General features: G+C 39.6%; 1 protein-coding gene across 1 annotated transcript in view; it reads left to right on the top strand.

Moving 5' to 3' along the window:
* The window catches only part of LOC126263364 (dynein axonemal heavy chain 10), a 1,742,213-nt gene that overhangs the window by 1,278,982 nt on the left and 440,321 nt on the right, over window positions 1–22,910 (top strand). The window contains exons 50-51 of the mRNA XM_049960456.1: window positions 15,496–15,678; window positions 19,285–19,462. Coding sequence (XP_049816413.1) covers window positions 15,496–15,678; window positions 19,285–19,462 — 361 coding nt within the window. The remainder of the gene's footprint in view (window positions 1–15,495; window positions 15,679–19,284; window positions 19,463–22,910) is intronic.

Below are 22,910 nucleotides of genomic sequence, written 5' to 3'. Positions count from 1 at the left end.
TATGGCTTAATAAAGGCATAAAAAATCTTGTGAACAGTAAAAGCTACAAAAAGTAATGATCCAGAAACACTCAAACATTATAAAAAGTATTGCACTGTGTTAAGAAAAGTTGTTAGAAAGTCCAAAACTATGTGCATTATGTCTGAGATGGAATGAGCATGTGGCGTCATTGGCCGGGAGACCCCTTACGGGGCAGGTCAGGCCGCCTTGGTGTAGGTCTTATTACATTCGACACAACATTCTGCGACCTGTGCGCCAAATGGGGATGTAATGATGACGACGACGACACGACACCCAGTCCCTGAGTGGAGAAAATCCCCGACCCAGCTTGGAATCGAACCGGGGCCCCTTAGGATGGCAGTCTCTCATGCTGACCATTCAGCTATCGGGGTGGACATGTCTGAGATTAGCACCTCTGATATTAAAATTAAAACAATTTAGAATGTTGTTAAAAGGGAAACAGGGCAACTGAGAGCACAGAAAGACTGTATTTCTATCAAACTCAGTGAAACATTTGTCAACAAAAAGTCAGAAGTAGAAAATATTTTTAATAATGTTTTGAAGTGTTTAGAAAAAATAGGACCCAAGCTGTTCATTATAAAATGCACGGCTCAATATGGAAGTTAGCAACACCTATGCCATTTGATAAAACTGAAATTCAACCCTCCTCTACCACTGAAATTAGGAACATAATAAATTCACTCAAAAGTAAAAGCTTGCACAGAGTTGGTGGCGCTACCAACAGAGTACTAAAAGCTTGTTCAAAATAGATGAGTAGGATTCTCAGCCACATATATACACTCTTGGAAATTGAAATAAGAACACCGTGAATTCATTGTCCCAGGAAGGGGAAACTTTATTGACACATTCCTGGGGTCAGATACATCACATGATCACACTGACAGAACCACAGGCACATAGACACAGGCAACAGAGCATGCACAATGTCGGCACTAGTACAGTGTATATCCACCTTTCGCAGCAATGCAGGCTGCTATTCTCCCATGGAGACGATCGTAGAGATGCTGGATGTAGTCCTGTGGGATGGCTTGCCATGCCATTTCCACCTGGCGCCTCAGTTGGACCAGCGTTCGTGCTGGACGTGCAGACCGCGTGAGACGATGCTTCATCCAGTCCCAAACATGCTCTATGGGGGACAGATCCGGAGATCTTGCTGGCCAGGGTAGTTGACTTACACCTTCTAGAGCACGTTGGGTGGCACGGGATACATGCGGACATGCATTGTCCTGTTGGAACAGCAAGTTCCCTTGCCGGTCTAGGAATGGTAGAACGATGGGTTCGATGACGGTTTGGATGTACCGTGCACTATTCAGTGTCCCCTCGACGATCACCAGTGGTGTATGGCCAGTGTAGGAGATTGCTCCCCACACCATGATGCCGGGTGTTGGCCCTGTGTGCCTCGGTCGTATGCAGTCCTGATTGTGGCGCTCACCTGCATGGCGCCAAACACGCATACGACCATCATTGGCACCAAGGCAGAAGCGACTCTCATCGCTGAAGACGACACGTCTCCATTCGTCCCTCCATTCACGCCTGTCGCGACACCACTGGGGGCGGGCTGCACAATGTTGGGGCGTGAGCGGAAGACGCCTAACGGTGTGCGGGACCGTAGCCCAGCTTCATGGAGACGGTTGTGAATGGTCCTCGCCGATACCCCAGGAGCAACAGTGTCCGTAATTTGCTGGGAAGTGGCGGTGCGGTCCCCTACAGCACTACGTAGGATCCTACGGTCATGGCGTGCATCCGTGCGTCGCTGCGGTCCGGTCCCAGGTCGACGGGCACGTGCACCTTCCGCCGACCACTGGCGACAACATCGATGTACTGTGGAGACCTCACGCCCCACGTGTTGAGCAATTCGGCGGTACGTCCACCCGGCCTCCCGCATGCCCACTATACGCCCTCGCTCAAAGTCCGTCAACTGCACATACGGTTCACGTCCACGCTGTCGCGGCATGCTACCAGTGTTAAAGACTGCGATGGAGCTCCATATGCCACGGCAAACTGGCTGACACTGACGGCGGCGGTGCACAAATGCTGTGCAGCTAGCGCCATTCGACGGCCAACACCGCAGTTCCTGGTGTGTCCGCTGTGCCGTGCGTGTGATCATTGCTTGTACAGCCCTCTCGCAGTGTCCGGAGCAAGTATGGTGGGTCTGACACACCGGTGTCAATGTGTTCTTTTTTCCATTTCCAGGAGTGTAGTACTGGTAGCTTACTGAAATAGGGCATTTTTCCACAGAGACTTAAATATGCTATTGTTAAACCATTGCATAAAAGGAGGATAGGTTTGATGATGCTATCAACTACCACCCAATCTCACTTCTGCCAGCACTATCCAAAATTCTTGAAAAAGTAATGTATTCAAGAGTAGCTTCACACATTTGCAAAAATTAAATACTAACAATAGTTTTCAAAGTCTTTTCAACAGAAAATCCTTTATATGCTTTCACTGATCAAATATTAAATGCATTGAATAACCAAAAATCACCATTGGGGTATATTGTGATCTCTCAAAGGCTTTTGATTGTGTGAATCATGAAATTCTTCTAGATAAGCTTAAGTATTGTGGTATGAGTGGGACAGTGCACAAATGGTTTATTTCATACTTAACTGGAAGAATGCAGAAGGTTTAAATTGACAGCACAGATAGTCTGCAAAACCAGCAGAGTCCTCTAACTGGGGAATCAAGAATGGTGTCCCACAGGGTTCAGTCTTGGGTCCCTTGTTTTTCTTAATGTATATTAATGACTTGCCACTCTACATTCAAGAAGAAGCAAAGCTAGTTCTTTTTGTTGATGATACAAGTATTGTAATCACACCTAAGAAGCAAGAATCAGCTTTGGAAATTGCAAATAATGTCTTTCAGAAAGTTATTAAGTGGTTCTATGCAAATGGAGTCTCACTAAATTTTGAGAAAACACAGTTTATAAAACTCTGTACAGTAAATGGCATAACACCATTGATAAATATAGACTATGAATGGAAGTCTGTTGCTAAGGTAGAATACTCAAAATTTTAGGGTGTGTGCATTGATGAGAAATTGAATTGGAAGAAACACATCGATGATCTGCTGAAATGGTTAGGTTCAGCTACTTATCCTGTAAGGGTTATTGCAAATTTTGGAGATAAACATATCAGTAAATTAGCCTACTATGTCTGTTTTCATTCACTGCTTTCATATGGCATCATATTTTGGGGCAATTCATCATTAAGAGATAAAGTATTCATTGCACAAAAGCATGTAATCAGAACAATAGCTGGAGCCCACCCAAGATCACCTTGCAGACATTTATTTAAGGAACTCAGGATATTCACAGTACCTTTGCAGTACATATACTCACTTATGAAATTTGTCATTAATAACACATCCCAGTTCAAAAATAACAGTGAAGCACATAGCTACAACACTAGAAGAAAGGATGACATTCACTATTCTAGATTAAATCTCACTTTGGCACAGAAAGAGGTGAATTATGCCGCCACAAAAATCTTTGGTCATTTGCCAAATAGTATTAAAAGTCTGACACATAGCCAACCAACATTGAAAAGCAAATTAAAAGAATTTCTGAATGACAATTCCTTGTACTCAATAGATGAATTCTTAGATATGAAGTAGTAACTGTAAAAAAAAAAAATAATAATAATTAATTAATTATTTTGTGTAAAGAAAAATTATGTGAAGGTGGCATGTTCCACATCATTACGAAACGTCCTATTCATGATCACAAGGATTAATGTATGTATGTATGGAACAGGAAGTGTATTCTGTCATAGCAAGAAATGTGGCTCATTACATAAACATGTAGTCATGGGTCACAACTCAGGCAGAGAAGTTAAGCTACAGTGTCAGGATAGTAACATGTATAAGTGTCATTGTCATCACTCTGTTTAGTTCTCATTGTTTGTTTTTGTTTGTGTAATTGTTAAAGGGTTAACCATGTCATCGTCCGTCCTGCAGGCGGCTATCCTTTTGGAAACATTGCAAGCTTTAGCACTTGAATTAGCTTTGATGGGAGCAAATAATGCACTTCTGTCCAAGCAATTAAGAGGAACAGAGCGTAGCTAGAAGCAGAGGAGCTATACCACCCATAATATGCAGAGAAGAGGCTTAAAGAATTTGACAATTGTTGGGATGAAAATGAGCACAAGAATCTTTCTGCAGTAGAAAGGAATTTTAGGATTTTTGGAGAGGCTGGGGAAAGAAGGAAAAAGGATAGTACTTTTGTGGATGTAGAAATTAGTTGCACTGTAGAAATTAAGGGGGGTAATGTAGAATTATCAACTCTGATATCTTGTAAAAATGTGGCAACTGAATTAGCTGTAGTGCCATATATGCTACACTGGAGTAAATAAATGTGTGGGTAGCCACATAAGTGCAGCAGTATCTGCCCCAATGGGTGATAATGGGTGTTGTTTAAAGGTCTTGGAGCCTGAGCCAGACATACCAGAAAGTGCATGTGCCAATGACTTTTGCATTGTGCAGAGTTGAATTGCAGCCAGTAATTTTGTTGTAGATATTGCAGAGGATGCACAGGAAGCTGTTGATGAGATTGATTGTATTGCAAATGTGGTGAGTAATGAAGTGGTACATCAAATGTATTTCAAAGGAGACAAGTTTGTCACCGCCTTTTGTAGTGCCGGGTACTCGGAATCAGGGGTGAGGTGGAAGAAGAAAGAGGAGACATATTTACAAGGTTAATTATCAGGCCAACAAACATGAATCTTTTGAGAAGTGTGTGTCTGTGGATTGAATGGTTGTAGTAGTGTGGGCACTAGGTCACATTCTTGGGGTGTGGCAGGCTGTACAAGGTGCAGATGCAGATGACAAACTATTTACAACTCAGCTGGAGTTCATTGTGCCTAACAGGTGTGATACAGGTGAAGGGTGCTGTTCAACCCTAAGATTCAACTTTCTGTTTGATCACATGTTAAAATTGACCTCTGGTGATGGATGATGGAACTCAGGGGACCATGAAAGATTAGTGGAAACTGCTTGTGCAAAACTCGTCTTGACCTTTTCTCACATGATATACTGTGAACTATGGATGGAAGGCAGCAGACAGGTTCCATATTTCTATATTTCCAGAAAGCATTTGGCATGGAGCCCAGTGCAGACTGTTAATGAAGATACTAGCATATAAAATAAGTTCACAGATATGTAAGTGGCTTGAAGTCTTCTTAAATAATAGAACCCAGTATGTTGTCCTAAACGACGAATATTCGTCAGAGACAATGGTATCGCCAGGAGTGCCCCAGGGAAGTGTGATAGGACCACTTTTGATCTCTATATTCATAAATGAATTGGCAGACAGGGTTGGAAGCAATCTGCAGCTGTTTGCTGATGATGCTATGGTGTATGGTAAGGCATCAAAGTTGTGTGATTGTAGGAAAACACAAGACGATTTAGACAAACTTCCTAGTTGATGTGATGAATGGCAGTTAGCCCTAAATGTGGAAAAGTGCCAAGTTGATGTGAATGAGAAGGAAGATCGAAATTGTAAGTTTGAATATGGTATTACTAGTGTCCTGCTTGACACAGTCAAGTCGTTTAAATATCTGGGCACAACACTGCAAAGTGATATGAGAGTGAACAAGTATTTGAGAACTGTGGTAGGGAAGGTGGATGGCCAAATTTGGTTTATTGAAAGAATTTTAGGAAAGAGTGGTTCACCTGTAAAGGAGACTGCATGTAGGATGCTGGTGGAACCTATTCTGGAGTACCGCTCAAGTGTTTGGGATCTGTGCCAGGTCGGATTGAAGGAAAACATCAAAGCAGTTCAGAGGCAGGTTGCTAGATTTGTTACTGGTGGTTTGAACAACATGTAAGTGTTACATTGATGTTTTGAGAACTGAAATGGGAATCCCTGGAAGGAAAGCGATGTTCTTTTCGAGAAACACTATTGAGAAAGTTTAGAAAACTGGCATTTGCAGCTGATTGCCAAACAGTTCTACTGCTGCCAATATATATTGTGCGTAAAGGCCATGAAGATAAGAGACAAGATATTAGGGCTCATACAGAGGCATATAAACAGTCGTTTTTCCCTCGCTCAATTTGTGAGTGGAACAGGAAAGGAAATGACTAGTAGTGGTACAGGGCACCCTCCACCACATACCATGCAGTGGCTTGCTGAGTATCTGTGTAGATGTAGATGTCGAAAGGATTCATTATTTCACATTAACATTTGTTGTGATTAATGGTAAGAATATGTTTTTCAATGATTTAATATGTTTTATACATAATGTTTATAATAATATTAAAAAAAATAATAATAATCAAATAAATAAATAAATAAGAGGAAATGTAGTAAATGAACAGTAAAATGAATTTAAATGTTTGACTCGCACACACAAATCACTTTCTTAATCTTTTTTACCTTTTTTGCTGTTTGAAGAGAAGGTCAGTAGACTCTTGGCGTGCTGAAAACTTTTAATTTGCTTTCCTATGATCTCAGGGATATGATTAGTTGTCACCTCGCCTCGAGAGAAAATTCAGAACAGTTTTAATTTAATTTCGTGGGTATCGCGTTGGCAACGTAAGAAAAAATGTAGTAAACCAAAATCTGTAAAATTTTATAAATTGAGGATAGATGATCGTTACTATGAAATGAATGCAGAAATACCAAATTAAACAATTATTGTTTCTCAAAGTAAGGTTTTTTATACAGACATCTGACATCTCGAACTCTAATCTCACAGTTTTGGACATAATAAAGAATTGTGCCGTCTTTCGGCGATCACGTAGAAATTATAATAATCTTAGCTCGGCTATGGATGAAAAGAAAAAAAAGCGTTCATAGTAAAGTCATATCGGTAATCACAATTGGCGGTAGTAATGGCACTATTAAACAAATTCCTAACAGGAATAGAATTTCAGTTCATTTGAACAAAAATGGAATAAAATAGGAGTCCGATAGCGTAAGGTGCTGTCGGAAAGGCGCGCGACTGAAAATAGAAAGAAAAGACGAGCGGCCATTCTTATGTAGGACAAAATACAGATGATAATGCTACGCTACTCTCATTCTCCTGGGCGTACGTATTCGCTGAGTTGCAGCGCAGTTAATTGGCACAAAGATTAAATTATATCTTTAACTTTTGACATTTCGATATAAAAAGGAAAATAGTATGTTATTACATGGCGAGCAGGGCACAATATTACCTCGCCCCCCGGACGGGAATTTCAAAACTATTAACAATATTTTGAAATTCACAGCCATAACAGATTCTCTGATTTGTCATAGATAGGTATCAGTTATTTCAATTGACCATAGGGCTTACATTCCCTTTACAATGTTTATTATTTAGCTTCTAGTGGCTTTCTAACATTGGCATGTACACCTTCACATTTTTGACTACGGTTTTGTTAAATTTCGACGGGCTCACCCATTCGGCATAGGAGGGCCCGGGAAAAAAAAGGAAAAAAAAAAAGAAAAAAGAACTGCCCCCGTGAGCCGAGGGTTTCGTATTTCTACTAGTAATATTACAATCAGGTCTTTATGATACTTTCAAATAGTAGTTAGACGTTGCATAGTTATTGAAGTTTTCAATAAAATTCCTTTGACATTGGCACTCACTAATTTTTAGTTTGCACTATTTTGAAGTTATGCTTTTATGGAATATTACCACGTAGTTAATATTTAAAGTCAATTCACTGAACTTGTGTTCGGCTCTGCTGATATCTTATGAATCCCTAAATATTTCAACTCAGATCTTAATTAGTTACATGATCACCGAACAATAAATATACCTTTTTTGTTATTAACATCATATTTGTACGGAAAAGGATATTACTCTGTGTTTAAGGATATTACTCTGTGTTATGATTAGGCAACACATCATAAATTAACGGAAAAAATCTCAAATATTTAAAAATACAGTTGTTTTAAAATTTGCGTTACTGTGAATTAACCAGATTTCAATCATAGATAACTTCGAAACTTTACTGTGTGTTTAGGTCTAGTATGTATTTTGTGGTTATGTTTCATAACAACTATCTATTTAAATCTTTATGTGGTGGAATGACGAATGACTTGATTGAAGTGTTGGTTGAGGTGACGAAAAAAGTTCGTCGCAATGGAACGGCGGACGGTGGGGACTGCTAGGTACAGGTCTCGCTCCCCCGTACGTAAGTATTAGGTCCGGGTGGACCTGCTGTGGTTCACCGACGTCTGGTGGCTGCGACATTCATCCTTCCTTCCTCTCGGACACAAGCACTTGCACTTCTCTGGAATGTGACCCGTTAAGAATGGGTGGCAGCTCGCTGCAGGTGGTCACGAAAAAAAACCAAGTACATGTTGTAATAGTCGTATTTCTTAGCGTTAGCTTATCGCCCTGTAAGGTAAGTTGTCTCATAAGACAGGTAACGGGTCCTGAATTTTGTTGTTCATCCATAACATTACACAGAGGGCGGAGTGCCATTGATAGCCGTTCCGCGCGAAGTCTCTCTACGGACAGTTCGGCAAACATTAGTTGGCTCCGCACAGCGCTGCATAAACCTTTCCAAAAATAGTTCAGGCGACGCTAGCGGCTGCTGGTGAGGAAATGTTCATGCCAAAGCAAGAACGTTTACTCAATGTTCCGACAACACACAAGACATAGTCTTTAACAAGTTGATCAAATTTGCAGTTCCCGAGTGGATTCTGTCCTATTGATCACACTTGTTTTCGGTTTTGTGGCAGTAAAGCGCAAAATTTAGAGATCACTTTCTGTCTGGTTGCAGTTTATGGTCACTGAATGAAGCACTTTGCACAGTTCGCACGCAGTAATGTATGGGGAAATGTTGCCAATTGTCATATCTTGGAGAAAAGTCGCCACACAAAACTAGACGTGGTACCACTGTTCAATAAATAGAATATTTTTATATACAATTCGTTGTGACAACCATTGCTTTTATATATTGTCCAGTAAGTCACAACACTGTGCAGTGAAAAATACGCTGACGCTTTATTTTTAAAAGTCTCAATCAACGTATTCACTTTGGGCAAATTTTATAGTTACAACATATCAGTATTCTTTGAGACACAGGTCTGTGAGAGTTCACTGCTATATACATTTAGCTATACTAGCATTGGAGGTTTATATATTGGATTTCACAGTAACAGTCACTGATCAGAAGATCATCATTACTGTCCATAAAGAATGAAATTACAAATATACACTACTCAAAATTCAGTACTCGTAAGCATTACATATTCCCAGGAAAGAAAGCATTACTTCGTTTCTCATTCAAATGATATTCGTTCTCGGTCAAGTGGAGAAAATCACACGATTTTACTTCCTACTTACGAAATTAAAATCGCAGCGAAAATTAGCCATAAGACTACCATGTATTCATCAGAAGGATGTATATTCTAGTGGTTGAAGCAAGGTAACACCTTTGATTCTCTAGATGCTGACTATTTTAGGGTTTCATATACATACATTGCAAATAACACATTAGCACAAAAATCGAATTTATTTCATAAATAATTGGGAAGATGAAATTTACTATTCATCAAGTGATTCAAAGTTTGAGTTTACTCATTGACTTTGCAAAGAAAGTTTAAAAGTTTTTTTTTCTCAACTGTATTCCTGTCATGACTAATTATTCATATTCATTAAAGCAATAACATTTGAAAAAGTTCTTTTTGAAAAAGTTATCTTTAATTATTGAATGAAGTTATTTACTTACTATTTCAAAGGGAAAAAACTTACGAGCTAAATACTGAAAGAAAAATATTCACATTAGTTATACATTCACCATGAAATCTATATACAAGTTAGATACACAATACAGTCGTTTACATACAAATATTGGTACACATGTAATAAAGGTCATAATTTCAAGTGGGTAAGTAGCACTTTGTCTACTAACATTTGATCATTCATAATACTTTTTTGTGGAGTCCGATGGTTCGATTAGTCCCCAGTCTAGAATCTTAAGTATTTCTGCCTTTACAGATTCTTTTTTTCCACGGCACGGCATATGATGTCCTACAAAAAGTTTTGTGGGGTAACCTCCATGTTATACACAAAGTTCTTTATAGTGCCAGGTTTACTATCAAATACAGGCATATAATCTTCAATGAGATTTGCGAGTTCTTCCTTCTGTGTTTGGTTCAGATATGTCGACTGTGATACTTTTGCTACAATTGATGCTGAATTGTTAGGTACTGCTGCGTCATTAACTTTCGAGTGCAGAAATTCTGACCTCTCTGAATCTTTAGAAATGTGGGGTATACCTGGGCCTACCAATTTCACAATAACATCACGACAGCATCTGTTATGTGGATTTTGAGTCCTAATTAACCGTAGTGCAATTCTTTTGCCTTTGTTTGTAACCACGCATTAACCCGCAGGTAGATCAATCTTTGCATTTCTATCGCATATAAAATCCCACCTTAGGATGCGAGGAACCGATAAATTTTTAATTAGTAAGAAGTGGCATGTAAGTTGCTCGTCTTCTACGTAGAGATCGGCCTGCACCTGTTGCTTAACTATCTGTGTGGCAGCGCTTAATGCGCCAGAAACTCGGCAATTTTGCAAGGGCAATATAGGTAATCTCTTTATGCGATTAATTTGGTCGAACAAGGTCTGATTTATGACACATGTAATGGCACCAGTATCAATTATTGATTCCACCATAACACCGTTAATAGTGACCATAATTTCAGCTTGCACAAAGTATTCATCGTCATGTTTATAGACTCAGCTTCTAACCAGTGTCTGGTTACCGAACCATAGAATTGGTTGCTGGTTTGACCATTGGTTGCCGTTATTACTATTCGGATATTGGTTCTTGTTCCGAATATTTGTGTTAGGCTGATTCGGAGGACTGTCGTTGTTACCCCATTGATTGCCATTCGGCTTTTTCCACAGTGTCCTTTTATCGTGGTAAGCGTCATGGTAATTATTTCCACCTTCGAATTTGTGCTTATAGCTCGTGCCGTTTACCGAGTTACCGTTGCCATAATTCCATTTATTGGCTACGGAACCGGTATTCGCGTCATTCGAAGCATGGTTCCTGTTGTTGTTGTAACCAGGCACATTCACTTTGTCATATTGACCTTTCCGTGTTGGTTACGTTTACTCTGTTCATTACTGTCTGGATTATAAATACTGTGATAACCGTTACAGTTATTCGTGAATGCTTGGTAAGACTTTGCGTCTTCTTGAATTAGATCCAAGGAGTCGATCACCGAAAGAAAATGCTCCAAATATTCGTCTGGTACATTTATTAATTTTTCCCTAAGGTTGATCGGTAATTTTGTGTTTAATATTCGCAATGTATCGCTCAAAATATTTGCGCAGGCTCCCCTTTTTCGGATAATACAGTTCAAGGGTATAAACTTCTTTGCGCAAATGTTCTTGGATTCCTGCGGACCAATATTTTGCAAGGAAAGCTTTCTCGAATTCAGCAAGCGTATTGCATGATTCAGTGGCTTCGCTAGCCCATAGGGCTGCGTCACTGGTGACGTGTGACATCACGAACTGAATTTTTTTATATTCTGACCAGTATCTGTGTAAGATATTCTTAGAAGCGCGTATAAATACAATTGGGTGGATGGATTTCATGTCCTCGGAAAATGTTGGAAAATGGCGGCGTTTGAGTAAATTTTGCTCAATTTTCGGTGAACTCACTATACCTTCGTCTTCGTGATTGCATTTTGCTGGCGACAAGTCGGGTCTTTGGAATATTTTTTTCATTCCCGAATGTCGTTTTTCGTGCATTGTTGTCATTCGACAGTTGCGTAGGAAAATTGATTTCCGTTTTGCTGTCCGTCGAAACGGCTTTCTCCAAATTACGGACGCGACCGTTTATTTCCCGTGTCGACATAGGCATTCCTTCGTTTGGTTCTTTTTGTCCGTCTCGCGGATTGTACGTGGCGTCTGAATTCGCTTGTACGGCAGAACATATTTCTTCCCGTATGCACTGAACAGCTTTGTCGACGGCAACATTAATCTTTGTATCAAGTTTCGTCTCTTTAGTGGTTATCCAGTTGGAAATTCCAGTATTTATTTGTCTTTTGTGAGATTCTAATTGTTCGTCTAAGAGATTTTGATTATTTATTTTGAGATCTGTAACGTCAGATGTTAATTTTTCCACATCCGATTTTATTGCGGAATCCGAAATTTTTAATTTTTCAACACCACTGTCCAGTTTGTTGACTTGGTGAAAAATTGCTGCATAAGCTTGCTTCATTTTCATTAGCTCGGTTTTTATATCAATATTTTAATTCTTTGTCTCTCTGATCGCGTAATTCCAACTTTTTCGGGAAAGCAGTGAGTGGGTCAAGCGCAATACTGTCTTCCATGGTTTCATTAGATTGATCTGTATCCACCCGAGTTTCATTAATTGCAGTGGCCGGATGACCATTTTCGATGTTTTGTGCGACCTCCGAATTCGCGGCGGACATCTTCAAGTCCGTAGTTTGATTTTCTAACTCATTTGTGGTGAAATCTATGAGTGATTCATTTATATTCACCATGTCATTTCCGAAATTTGATGGTGAAGCCATGATTTCAATTGCTAAATTTTCCTTTCTACCGACTTTGACAATAATCTGAAATTTTGAAAAATTGGGAAAAATTCGTCACACGAATGTTAACCTTTAACAGTAACATACATACACACATATAAAACAGTAAATAATGTTAATACAATAAATAATTTTCCTGACTATGACGCTCTTTTATCATTGAGCGGCCAAATCGGCCATTTTGTGTTTTCTGTCTTCACACGCAGCAACAATCATGCAACGATTTTTACAAAAGTGGATTTTTCTTGACACACCCTTCCAAAATCACTGAACTAAACTGCTAGTAACTACGACTTTATTTCTGTAGAGAATCAAAGGAAAAATACTATTGAAGACAACTACTGTCTTGACAGAGCAAAAAATTCATTTGAATAAGTTTTTTACCTTACAGATGTACAATTTGCCGTAATGTGGATTGGATGACTTTTTCCACGTCGTGGTACAGTACATCGGATGGTTATGTGAAATAAAAATGCAAATTTTATATTAGAAAATGGGATTTAAATTTTTAAATACATTTATTCTTACGTTATGGCCACTCGCTTTGAGCGCCATATATATTAATAATTAAAGTAAAATTAATAATTAATTAATTATTAGTAAATGAAAAGTAAAATGAATTTAAATATTTTACTCGCACACACAAATCACTTTCTTAATCTTTTTTACCTTTTTTGCTGTTTGAAGAGGTCAGTAGACTCTTTCCTATGATCTCAGGGATATGATTAGCTGTCACCTCGCCTCGAGAGAAAATTCAGAACAGTTTTAATGTAATTTCTGGGTATCGCGTTGGCAACATAAGAAAAAATGTAGTTAAGCAAAATCTGTAACATTTTATAAATTGCGGATAGATGATCGTTACTATGAGATGAATGCAGAAATACCAAATTAAACAATTTCTCAAAGTAAGGTTTTTTATACAGACATCTGACATCACGAGCTCTAATCTCACAGTTTTGGACATAATAAAGAATTGTGCCGTCTTTCGGCGATCACGTAGGAATTATAATAATCTTAGCTCGCCTATGGAGCGAAAGATAAAGTGTTCATAGTAAAGTCATATCGGTAATTGCAATTGGGTGTAGTAACAGGTATACAATTTCAGTTCATTTGAACAAAAATGGAATAAAATAGGAGTCTGACAGCGTAAGGTGCTGTCGGAAAGGCGCGCGACTAAAGAGAGAGAGAGAGAGAGAAAACGAGCACGCATTCTTAAATAGGACAAAATACAGATACGCCGCTCTCATTCTCCTGGGCGTACATTGTGGTACATATTCGCTGACTTGCAGCGCAGTTAATTGGCACAAAGATTAAATTATATCTTTAACTTTTGACATTTCGATAAGAAAGGAAAATAGTATGTCACGTCTCGGGCAGGGCACAGTATCACACGTTGCAGAATCTTTTTTTGTGTTGTAATGTACTGATGAGATTAATGATATGATTCCTTGAGTGATTTTTTGTGTGATATTTAATGGAAGATGTAAATGATTTACATCAGGTGTTGATTTTCCAGTAGTTATGTGGACTAGCAGGATTCAGTATTAACAGTTATACTTTGTTTTATGTAATTCTGTATGGAATTTATTGAGCCAATTTATTGTAAATTAGTTTTTAAGGGTTGTCCAATGAGACTGGAGAATTTGGTAACATTACCCTGTTAGCATATAACTGGACAGTTAAATAAGTTACTGATCATATGTGAATGATAAGCCAGTGGGTTAATGTCATAGATTTACAATGCAGTCAGTAAACCTTGTAGTTTAAATTGTTCTTGTTTTAAGAAAACTATTCTGTTCACAAGTATCAGTGGGGAAATGTCTAAGGAACAGTCAAATGATGCAGATGAATTATTGGAAAATTAATTGCTGCTTTCAACGAAAAGTGTTTTCAGTTGCCTACAGAACCATGATTGTACCCAGGTGTGCATCTCTTCTACTGAGGCAAATATACGGCTACAAATGTCTTTCTTCAAGGCTCCAAAAATATGAAAAGCTCATGAAGAGATCAGGACTGTATGGAGGATGTGTAAGGGCTTTCCAGCAAACCTTCTGCCGCATAGTTGAAACAAACTTGGCAACATGTTGCAGCCAGTTCAACATCTATTCTTGGATTAACATGTCGATGATGAACACATCCACTCACATGGGCGGTCTCCACTGCTTCGGATTGTTTTTCATTACAAGAATCACGGCAGGTCTGTGGACTTACTGCCATATCCTGCCTGAGCTGAAGTGCTGTGCCCAGATGTACATGTGTGGCTGTGGACTCCGTGTACGAACATACCTGCACAGCTATTCATGTCAAACAGGCTACTAGGCTACTTACTGGCTGCCTGTTGCACCAACACCACGGCACCTGCTACTGGGAGCACATGCCAAGATGGGGGATCGGAATGTGGCTACCGCTGGGGATTACTACGAGTGTTGTAGTTTTTTTCAAATAAAATGTATGACTAAAAATGATATTTCTTTGAGGAACTGTCCTTCAGCATCCTGACAACAACCCATCACAGCAATTCAACCATGCCACCATATATGTCATCAAACCATTGCCTCTGCATAAAGAACAACGTGCATGATACAATTTATTGGTGACATAGCAGTGCTCTCTCAAAGTGAATATAAATTGAGTCAGGTACTTAGTGCATTGAAATGTGTGCCAGCTGAAGAGTATTATATGCTTATAATCAAAACGAAAATGAAAACACTGACATGCTCCCCAGGGGTGAATTCTGACATCTCAGAAGTAAAATACAATACTTTCAAATTTTGGCAGTAGCCCCTATAAAATGATAATGTTCACCATATTGACAGATACTTAAGTTACTTTATGTATTTTATCTGCCCTTGTTTAAAATCTCAACAGAAATCTGGCATTACATGCTGATCAAATTAACTATTTTAAATTTTTATTGAAAATCAGAATATTTTATTTGCTGTTTTTTGTTGTTTCAACAGGATAAAACAGTAATTGCTGAGCACATATCAGCAGGCTTGAAACGATATTTCCCTGACTATGCTCAAACTGTTATGGAGGAACCTCTTCTATTTGGGGACTACCGAAATGCCATAAGTGAAGATGAGCAGAGGGTTTATGAAGACCTGCTTGACTATGAAGCTATATATCGAATATTTAAAGAGGTTAGTTTTCATAATTTTGTTCTGTGTGTTAGTGTATCTCTTTTCTCTCCTCCCCTCCTCATCATCTCAATCTCCTTTTCTTATTTGTGTGACCAACCTTCTTTTTTTTTTACTTGTCCTCACAACTAGTGACATTTTGTTTCTACCAGTCACGCAGGCGCAATCTTCTTCAATCACCACTGTTCTTCATCTCATTTACAGCTGTGAAAAATACAGTTTTGTGCAGCCGCAGGAGTGTATGTTGGAGTGTTTGTGTATTGTGTGTATGGATGTGTGTACTTTTACTAGAAAAACAGAAAAAGCTTGAAAGCTAGAGGGATTGCTGTTTTCTGTTACGTGTTTTTACACTATGCATATCAGTCCCTGTAGGTGAGTGGTTGCCTTTCCCATTTTTTATATTGCTGCATCCTGGGAATTACCATTATAGTTATGCTGAGACACGATAAGCACAACAAAGAGATTCACACATTATAGCTTTTGGCCATTAAGGCCTTTGTCAGCAGTACACACACACACACACACACACACACACACACACACACACACACACACACACACAACTTGCACACATTGCTGCAGTCTCAGAGAACTGAAACCACTCTGCGAGCAGCAGCACCAGTGCATGATAGGTGTGGCGAATGCGTGGGGGTAAGGAGGAGGCTGGGGCGGGGAGGGGGAGGGATAGTATGGTGGGAGTGGCAGACAAATCTGCAGTACGGCTATGGGCACCCGCATGGCATGATCCTATGCTAACCTATTCATGGGCCATCTAGAGGAATCCTTCCTAAAAACGCAGAATCCTAAACCCCTCACCTGGTTCAGATTCATTGATGACATCTTTGCTATCTGGATTGAAGGTGAGGACATCTTATTCACATTCCTTCAGAACCTCAACAACTTCTCCCCTATTTAGCCGGCCGGAGTGGCCGAGCGGTTCTAGGCGCTCCAGTCTGGAACCGCGCGACCGCTACAGTCGCAGGTTCGAATCCTGCCTCGGGCATGGATGTGTGTGATGTCCTTAGGTTAGATAGGTTTAAGTAGTTTTAAGTTGTAGGGGACTGATGACCTCAGAAGTTAAGTGCTCAGAGCCATTTCTCCCCCATTTGCTTCACCTGGTCCTACTCAACGCAACAAGCCACCTTCCTAGATGTTGACCTCCATCTTAGAGATGGCTACATCAGTACCTCCATCCATATCAAACCTACTAACCACCAGCAACACCTCCACTTCGACAGCTGCCACCCATTTCATACCAAGAAGTCCCTTCCGTACAGTCTAGCCACCCATGGTTGTTGCATCTGCAGTGACGAGCAGTCTCTCTCAAAATATACTGAGGGTCTCACTGAAGCCTTCACTGACCATAATTATTTTCCCATCCTTGTACAAAAACAAATCTCCCAGGCTTTATCTTTCCAGTCTCCCACCATCTCCCAAAGTCCCACAGTCCGGCCACAGAGGAGCATTCCCGTTGTAACTCTGTACCATCTGGGACTGGAGCAACTGAATTACATTCTCCACCAGGGTTTCGATTACCTCTCATCGTGCCCTGAAATGAGAAATGTCCTACCCACTATCCTTCCCACCCCTCCTACTGTGGTATTCTGCCATCCACTGATCCTACACAATATACTCGTCCATCCTCACACAACCCCTGCTCCCAATCCTGTACCACATGGCTCATACCCCTGTAATAGAGCTAGATGCAAGACATGTCCCATACATCCTCCTACCACTACCTACTCCATCTGGTCACTAAGATCACCTATCCCGTCAAAGGCAGGGCTACCTGTGAAATTAGTTACATGATTTACAAGCTAAGCTGCAACCACTGTGCTGCATTCTATGTAGGCATGACAAACGCCAAGCTGTCTGTCCACATGAATGGCCACCAACAAACTGTAGCCAAAAAACAAGTGAACCACCCTGTTGCTGAACACGCTGCCAAAAATGATATCCCTCATCTCAATGACTGCTTCACAGCCTGTGCCATATGGATCCTTCCCACCAACACCAACTTTTCTCAATTGCGCAGGTGGGAACTTTCCCTGCAATACATCCTACGTTCCTGCAACCCTCCTGGCCTCAACCTTCGTTAGTCACTGTCCTCACCCATCCAGCCCCCTCCCTGTTCCCATTCCAGCACTACACAGCCATCATTTCACCACCACAACCATTCTTTTAATTTCTTTATATTTCTCTCCTTTCCGCTACTTACCCCCTCCCACCTCCACACCTTCTCTCGTGCCCTCCGTCTAAACTGCAACACTTCACTCCCACCATACTATCCCTCCCCCTCCCTGCCCCAGCCTCCTCCTTACCCCCACCCACTCGCCACTCCCATCATGCACTGGTGCTGTTGCTTGCAGTGTGGTTTCAGTTCTCTGAGACTGCAGACGTGTGTGCAAGTTGTGTTTACATGAGTGTGTGTGTACATGTGTGTATGTGTGTCTACTGCTGACAAAGGCTTTAATGGCCGAAAGCTATAATTGTGTGAATCTTTTTGTTTGTGGCTATCCGCTATATGGTGAGTAGCAACTTTCCTTCTCTTGTATTGTTACATTCCATCCTGGATTTGCCATTGTTCCATTATAGTTATGCTGTATTTTAATTTTAAAAGGTTTCTATTGCCCACAATATTTATGTAACATCTCACTCTGTCCCTACAAACATGAGTGTACAGTGGCTTATACACATTCCACGTGACTAGTATTTGTCATTGTAGTTACTCTTTGATGTTACTGATATAGATGATTCCATGCTTCTCTTGGTAGTTAACTGTTGAGCCTTGCATGCATGCAATCCCAGTCACATGGAACATTTATACACCACTGTACACTCAGGTATGTGCAGACAGAATAAGATGCTACAAATATATGGGTATTCTGTAATGATTGTCATCTTAATATTATTTTAAAAGAAGTTTATTTGAAAACATTTTTGAAAATTATTGTTGCTATAGAATCAAACAATGGAAATCCAGGATGGAATGTAACAATATTGTGAAAAGGAAAGTTGCTACTAATCGTATAGCAGAGATGCTGAGACGCAAATAAGCACAGCAAAAAGACTGTCACAAATATTGCTTTCAACCAGTAAGGCCTTTGTCAGATTTAGACGAAAAACACACACTTACACACTAAAACACACACACACACACACACACACACACACACACACACAGTCTCAGGCAACTGAGGCCACGTGTGTGTGAGTGAGTTGCATTTACTTGAGTGTGTATGTGTGAGTTTGTCATCTACTGTTGCAATAGAATTTGCAGATACTGGGAATCTATGTGTACATATTACGGTAATAGCTCATGGAAAAGTAACTGCATGGATTTATATGTATTTTTGGACATAAGGAATTGTATTTTCTTGTGTTTAGGAACAGATTATCTATTCAGTAATATGTTGCAAGCTGCTGAATAGTTAAGTGGCTTAAAACAAAATAAGTAAATATTACTTGAAACTTAATTCTGATGTAGGATACAATGCAATACCACTACAATGATATGTTTATTATTTAGACTTATCCATTGTTCTTATGATTAATAATTTGGTTTTATTTAATTTAGACATAGCTATAAATGTTATATTTTTTTAACAGATTCTTGATGAATACAATGAACGCCTCAGCCGCATGGAACTGGTGCTATTTGATGATGCACTTGAACACCTTACCCGTGTCCATAGGGTGCTACGCATGCATAAGGGGCATGTTATGCTTGTTGGAGTGGGTGGAAGTGGAAAACAAAGTATTGTAAGACTGGCAGCTTTCACTGCAGGTGAACAAAAAAAAAAATTAGTAGTTACAAAATGGCTCTGAGCACTATGGGACTTAACATCTGAGGTTATCAGTCCCCTAGAATTTAGAACTACTTAAACCTAACTAACCTAAGGACATCACACACATCCATGCCCGAGGCAGGATTCGAACCTGCGACCATAGCAGTCCTGCGGTTCCGGACTGAAGCGCCTAGAACCGCTCGGCCACCGCGGTCCTCTTTTAGTAGTTACAATTCAGTCTCAAATTAGGCTGTGTATACATACATTAGAGTAAAATCTTTGTAAAAATCACTGCTTTTCTGTTTATATCATTCAGCAACAGTCTATCTTGTAACAATCTACTTCAAAATGACGTGATTAACTGACAATAAATAAATAAAATCTGATATTTGTATTTTGCCACAGAATAGTTTAAGAAGCTTTCACAAATACTATCATAAGTTGCAGCAGCTGGTTCCTTAACTCTGATTCCTTTGCTGCAGTTGGGATGATTGTTAAAATTTGCTCCACTGCAGATGAAATAAGATGATGATCATGGTGAGGGCACTAAACAGCAAGGTCATCAGTGCCCTAGATGAAATGAGACATGGTTCCCAGGCTTGCAGGACTTTGTATATGCACTCTAATCAGAGATGTAAACTGATTTTTGGCCATTTTCACCCTGTATTAACACTTTTGACGAATGGGTAGCTAAGATGTCATTCAGCTGGCTGATACTGTCCTTTTACACAGTACACGGTATTTCTGAATTTTGTGTAGCAGTTTCTACTGTGCAGATACTAAATTAGTTAATTGCATTTGAAAGAGGGTTCGTTTTTCTAATTTTTAATATCAAAATGAATCTGAGGTGTTTTCACAACGAAAAGGTTTTTTCACATTCATTTTTTCCTAAATGGAGATAGGATTATATTATGTTGGTACTAAAGGTAAAACTGTTTGAAAACGCAGTTTTTTTGTCAATTTGTTACATTTGGATTAGTATGGAAAAATTTTGAAGCATTTTGCAAAACAAAAGTCCTCCATCACTTTCTTCAGAATATTGTTTGGTATCTTTCCTCACCATTTTTCCAGATCTTGTATTTCTTATCCCTCCACAAACCTTACATTTCCTGTGATGCTATTTTGATACTTCTGTAACTAGAATCAATTTAGGAAAATGTCTTCTACTGAGACCGTTTACAGGTGAACTACTTTCAGTCAAAGTTGATACGACCAGGCCTCTTTTGTTCACCAATGGCTTTCCAAATTCAGTGATGAATTCAACAAAATGTTTGCTACTTACCCTTGGGTTTTTATACAAAATATGCCAATTTCCAGGTATCATCATGAAGATGTGAAAAAAAAAGCTTTCTTCCACTACCTGCTCTCGAAAGAAGTGCAGCCCAATAGTAGGTCCATCTGGTCTGTAGGAGCCTTTTTTTTAATTATAATTGAAAATACAGTCAAGACTCATCTCTGTCATTTGTAACTGTGTTCTGACAGTTACAGTGGATGCAGTCATTTTGTGTTTTGGTGTTAACTTTCTGTTGTACAATAGACAATATATCCACATACATAAAAACCATGAGGAAAGAAATAGCTTTTCATCTCTGCTTTCAAAATTAGAAATTTGTTCATCAAGCATTTAATCACAGTTAAAAGTTCTAATCTCCCCATCACCTAAGGTAATCTTGAAAATATATACAAAATATATAGCTTACAACAATCAAGGCTGTATGTACAGCTTGTGGCATTGTGAGGCATGGAACACCTTGTGAGTTGCATAGCATGGTAACAGGGTGAACATGAACTTCATGAAGCAAGTGACACACCATGTTGTCTGTATTCCTTCCCTGCCAATGTGAGTGACAGGTGCTGCCATCTGTGTTATTTGTGGTAGTGGAAGGGTGATTGAGTGCTTTTATACAGACAAAAGATGTAAGAAAAAGAATGAAATACATTTAAAAAGCTGAGAAACAGCTGACATAGGTCCTACATCACTCATATTTTTGGAGTATAATCCATGTGATGTAGGAGCTATGTCACTCATCTCCAAAGCAGTGGAGTTTAACTTTTCACATATATATCAGTTTTGACAAACCACAAACAACAAATTAGTACTGCATCCTGCTCAACACTAACATGTTTTACACTAACTCTTAACACCAAATTGCACTAAACAGCACTGCCGTGGGCTCGGGCACCCTGATATGTGTGTCTGATAACAGTGACAATTCCTTATATCTTAATATTGTTTACATGATTGATAAACAGATTCACAGTTAACTTTTACAAATCTGTGAGACTCTAAATAAATCGTTCTGTTCATAAAAAATTATTGAGATATATCACATGAAGAAAATTTTGGCAAATGCACTTTACAGTACATAATTACTTAAAATTTCCATCTGAAACATTAACTTAGAAAAGTTCTAATTTATATTGAAATTACAGGAACTGATGTTATTCTGATTTTGTAGAATATTCTATGAAAGTGGTTTTATATAATAATGATAATACAATAACCAGTAAATTGCTTTAATATTCCTGAGGTCCATTGTAAACTCATATTCTAGTGGAATGAGGACTGCATGTCAACAGTAATTTGAAACTTACTGGCAGATTATTTGTGCAGAGATTTTGGCAAAGAAGATCAGGTTATTGTAGTAGCTGGAACAAGGAATAGCCTGCCTAAGGACAGAAATTACAGTATGAGAGGAAGTGCCTTGTAGTCCAGGTGATGGTGCAGCTACCAACTGTTGCAGTCAGCAATGACTTTGTGAATTCCAGTGATGTGAGCTATGTCAGTAGCGATTCAGAGATGAACAACAGCTGCTGGAAGTAATGTAGTAAGCACTGGTCAATGTCTTTCATGAGGAAAAGTTCTGGTCACACTTGATGACATCCAGAACACTGCCATCACCACATCATTTGGGCTCTAAGAGCATACCTTGATGACCTTCAGTCTCCATGGTGCTGTGAAAATGTGGCAGCATTTCTTGGATGGCATCTTGTGAGGCTTGTCCTAATCATTTTTTCCACAGTGCGTGAAGACCACTGAAAGCACCTTCATAGTATTTTTTTAAATTTCTCCAGGCTGTTGGCATCATCATCAACACAGGAAATTGCATTCTCAGTTCCAGCAAGGTGGTATTCCTGAGTCATGTCATCTCTGATGCTGGTTCTTGCCTCATACCCAACAAGGTGCAAGCTATCCTCAGATTCCCGCACCCAGAGAAATTCAAGAACCTCGGCCACTTCCTTGGCAACTTCTTCCAGTGCCATCTGAGGAATGCTGCTGCTATGCAGGAGCCATTCACTGCTGCCCTTCATTCTGCCAAAATGAAGGGCAACAAGCCGGTGCCTTGGACACTGCAAGTGGAAGACACGAAGTGTGACTTGGTGGACACTAGCCTGCACATCCACCCCCACTCTGCTATCCCGCTAGCCATTGTGGTTGATACCAGC

This window comes from Schistocerca nitens, chromosome 6 (genome assembly GCF_023898315.1).
Source record: "Schistocerca nitens isolate TAMUIC-IGC-003100 chromosome 6, iqSchNite1.1, whole genome shotgun sequence".
Classification (NCBI taxonomy): Eukaryota; Metazoa; Arthropoda; class Insecta; order Orthoptera; family Acrididae; genus Schistocerca; species Schistocerca nitens.
This window is presented reverse-complemented; position numbering and strand designations above follow the sequence as displayed.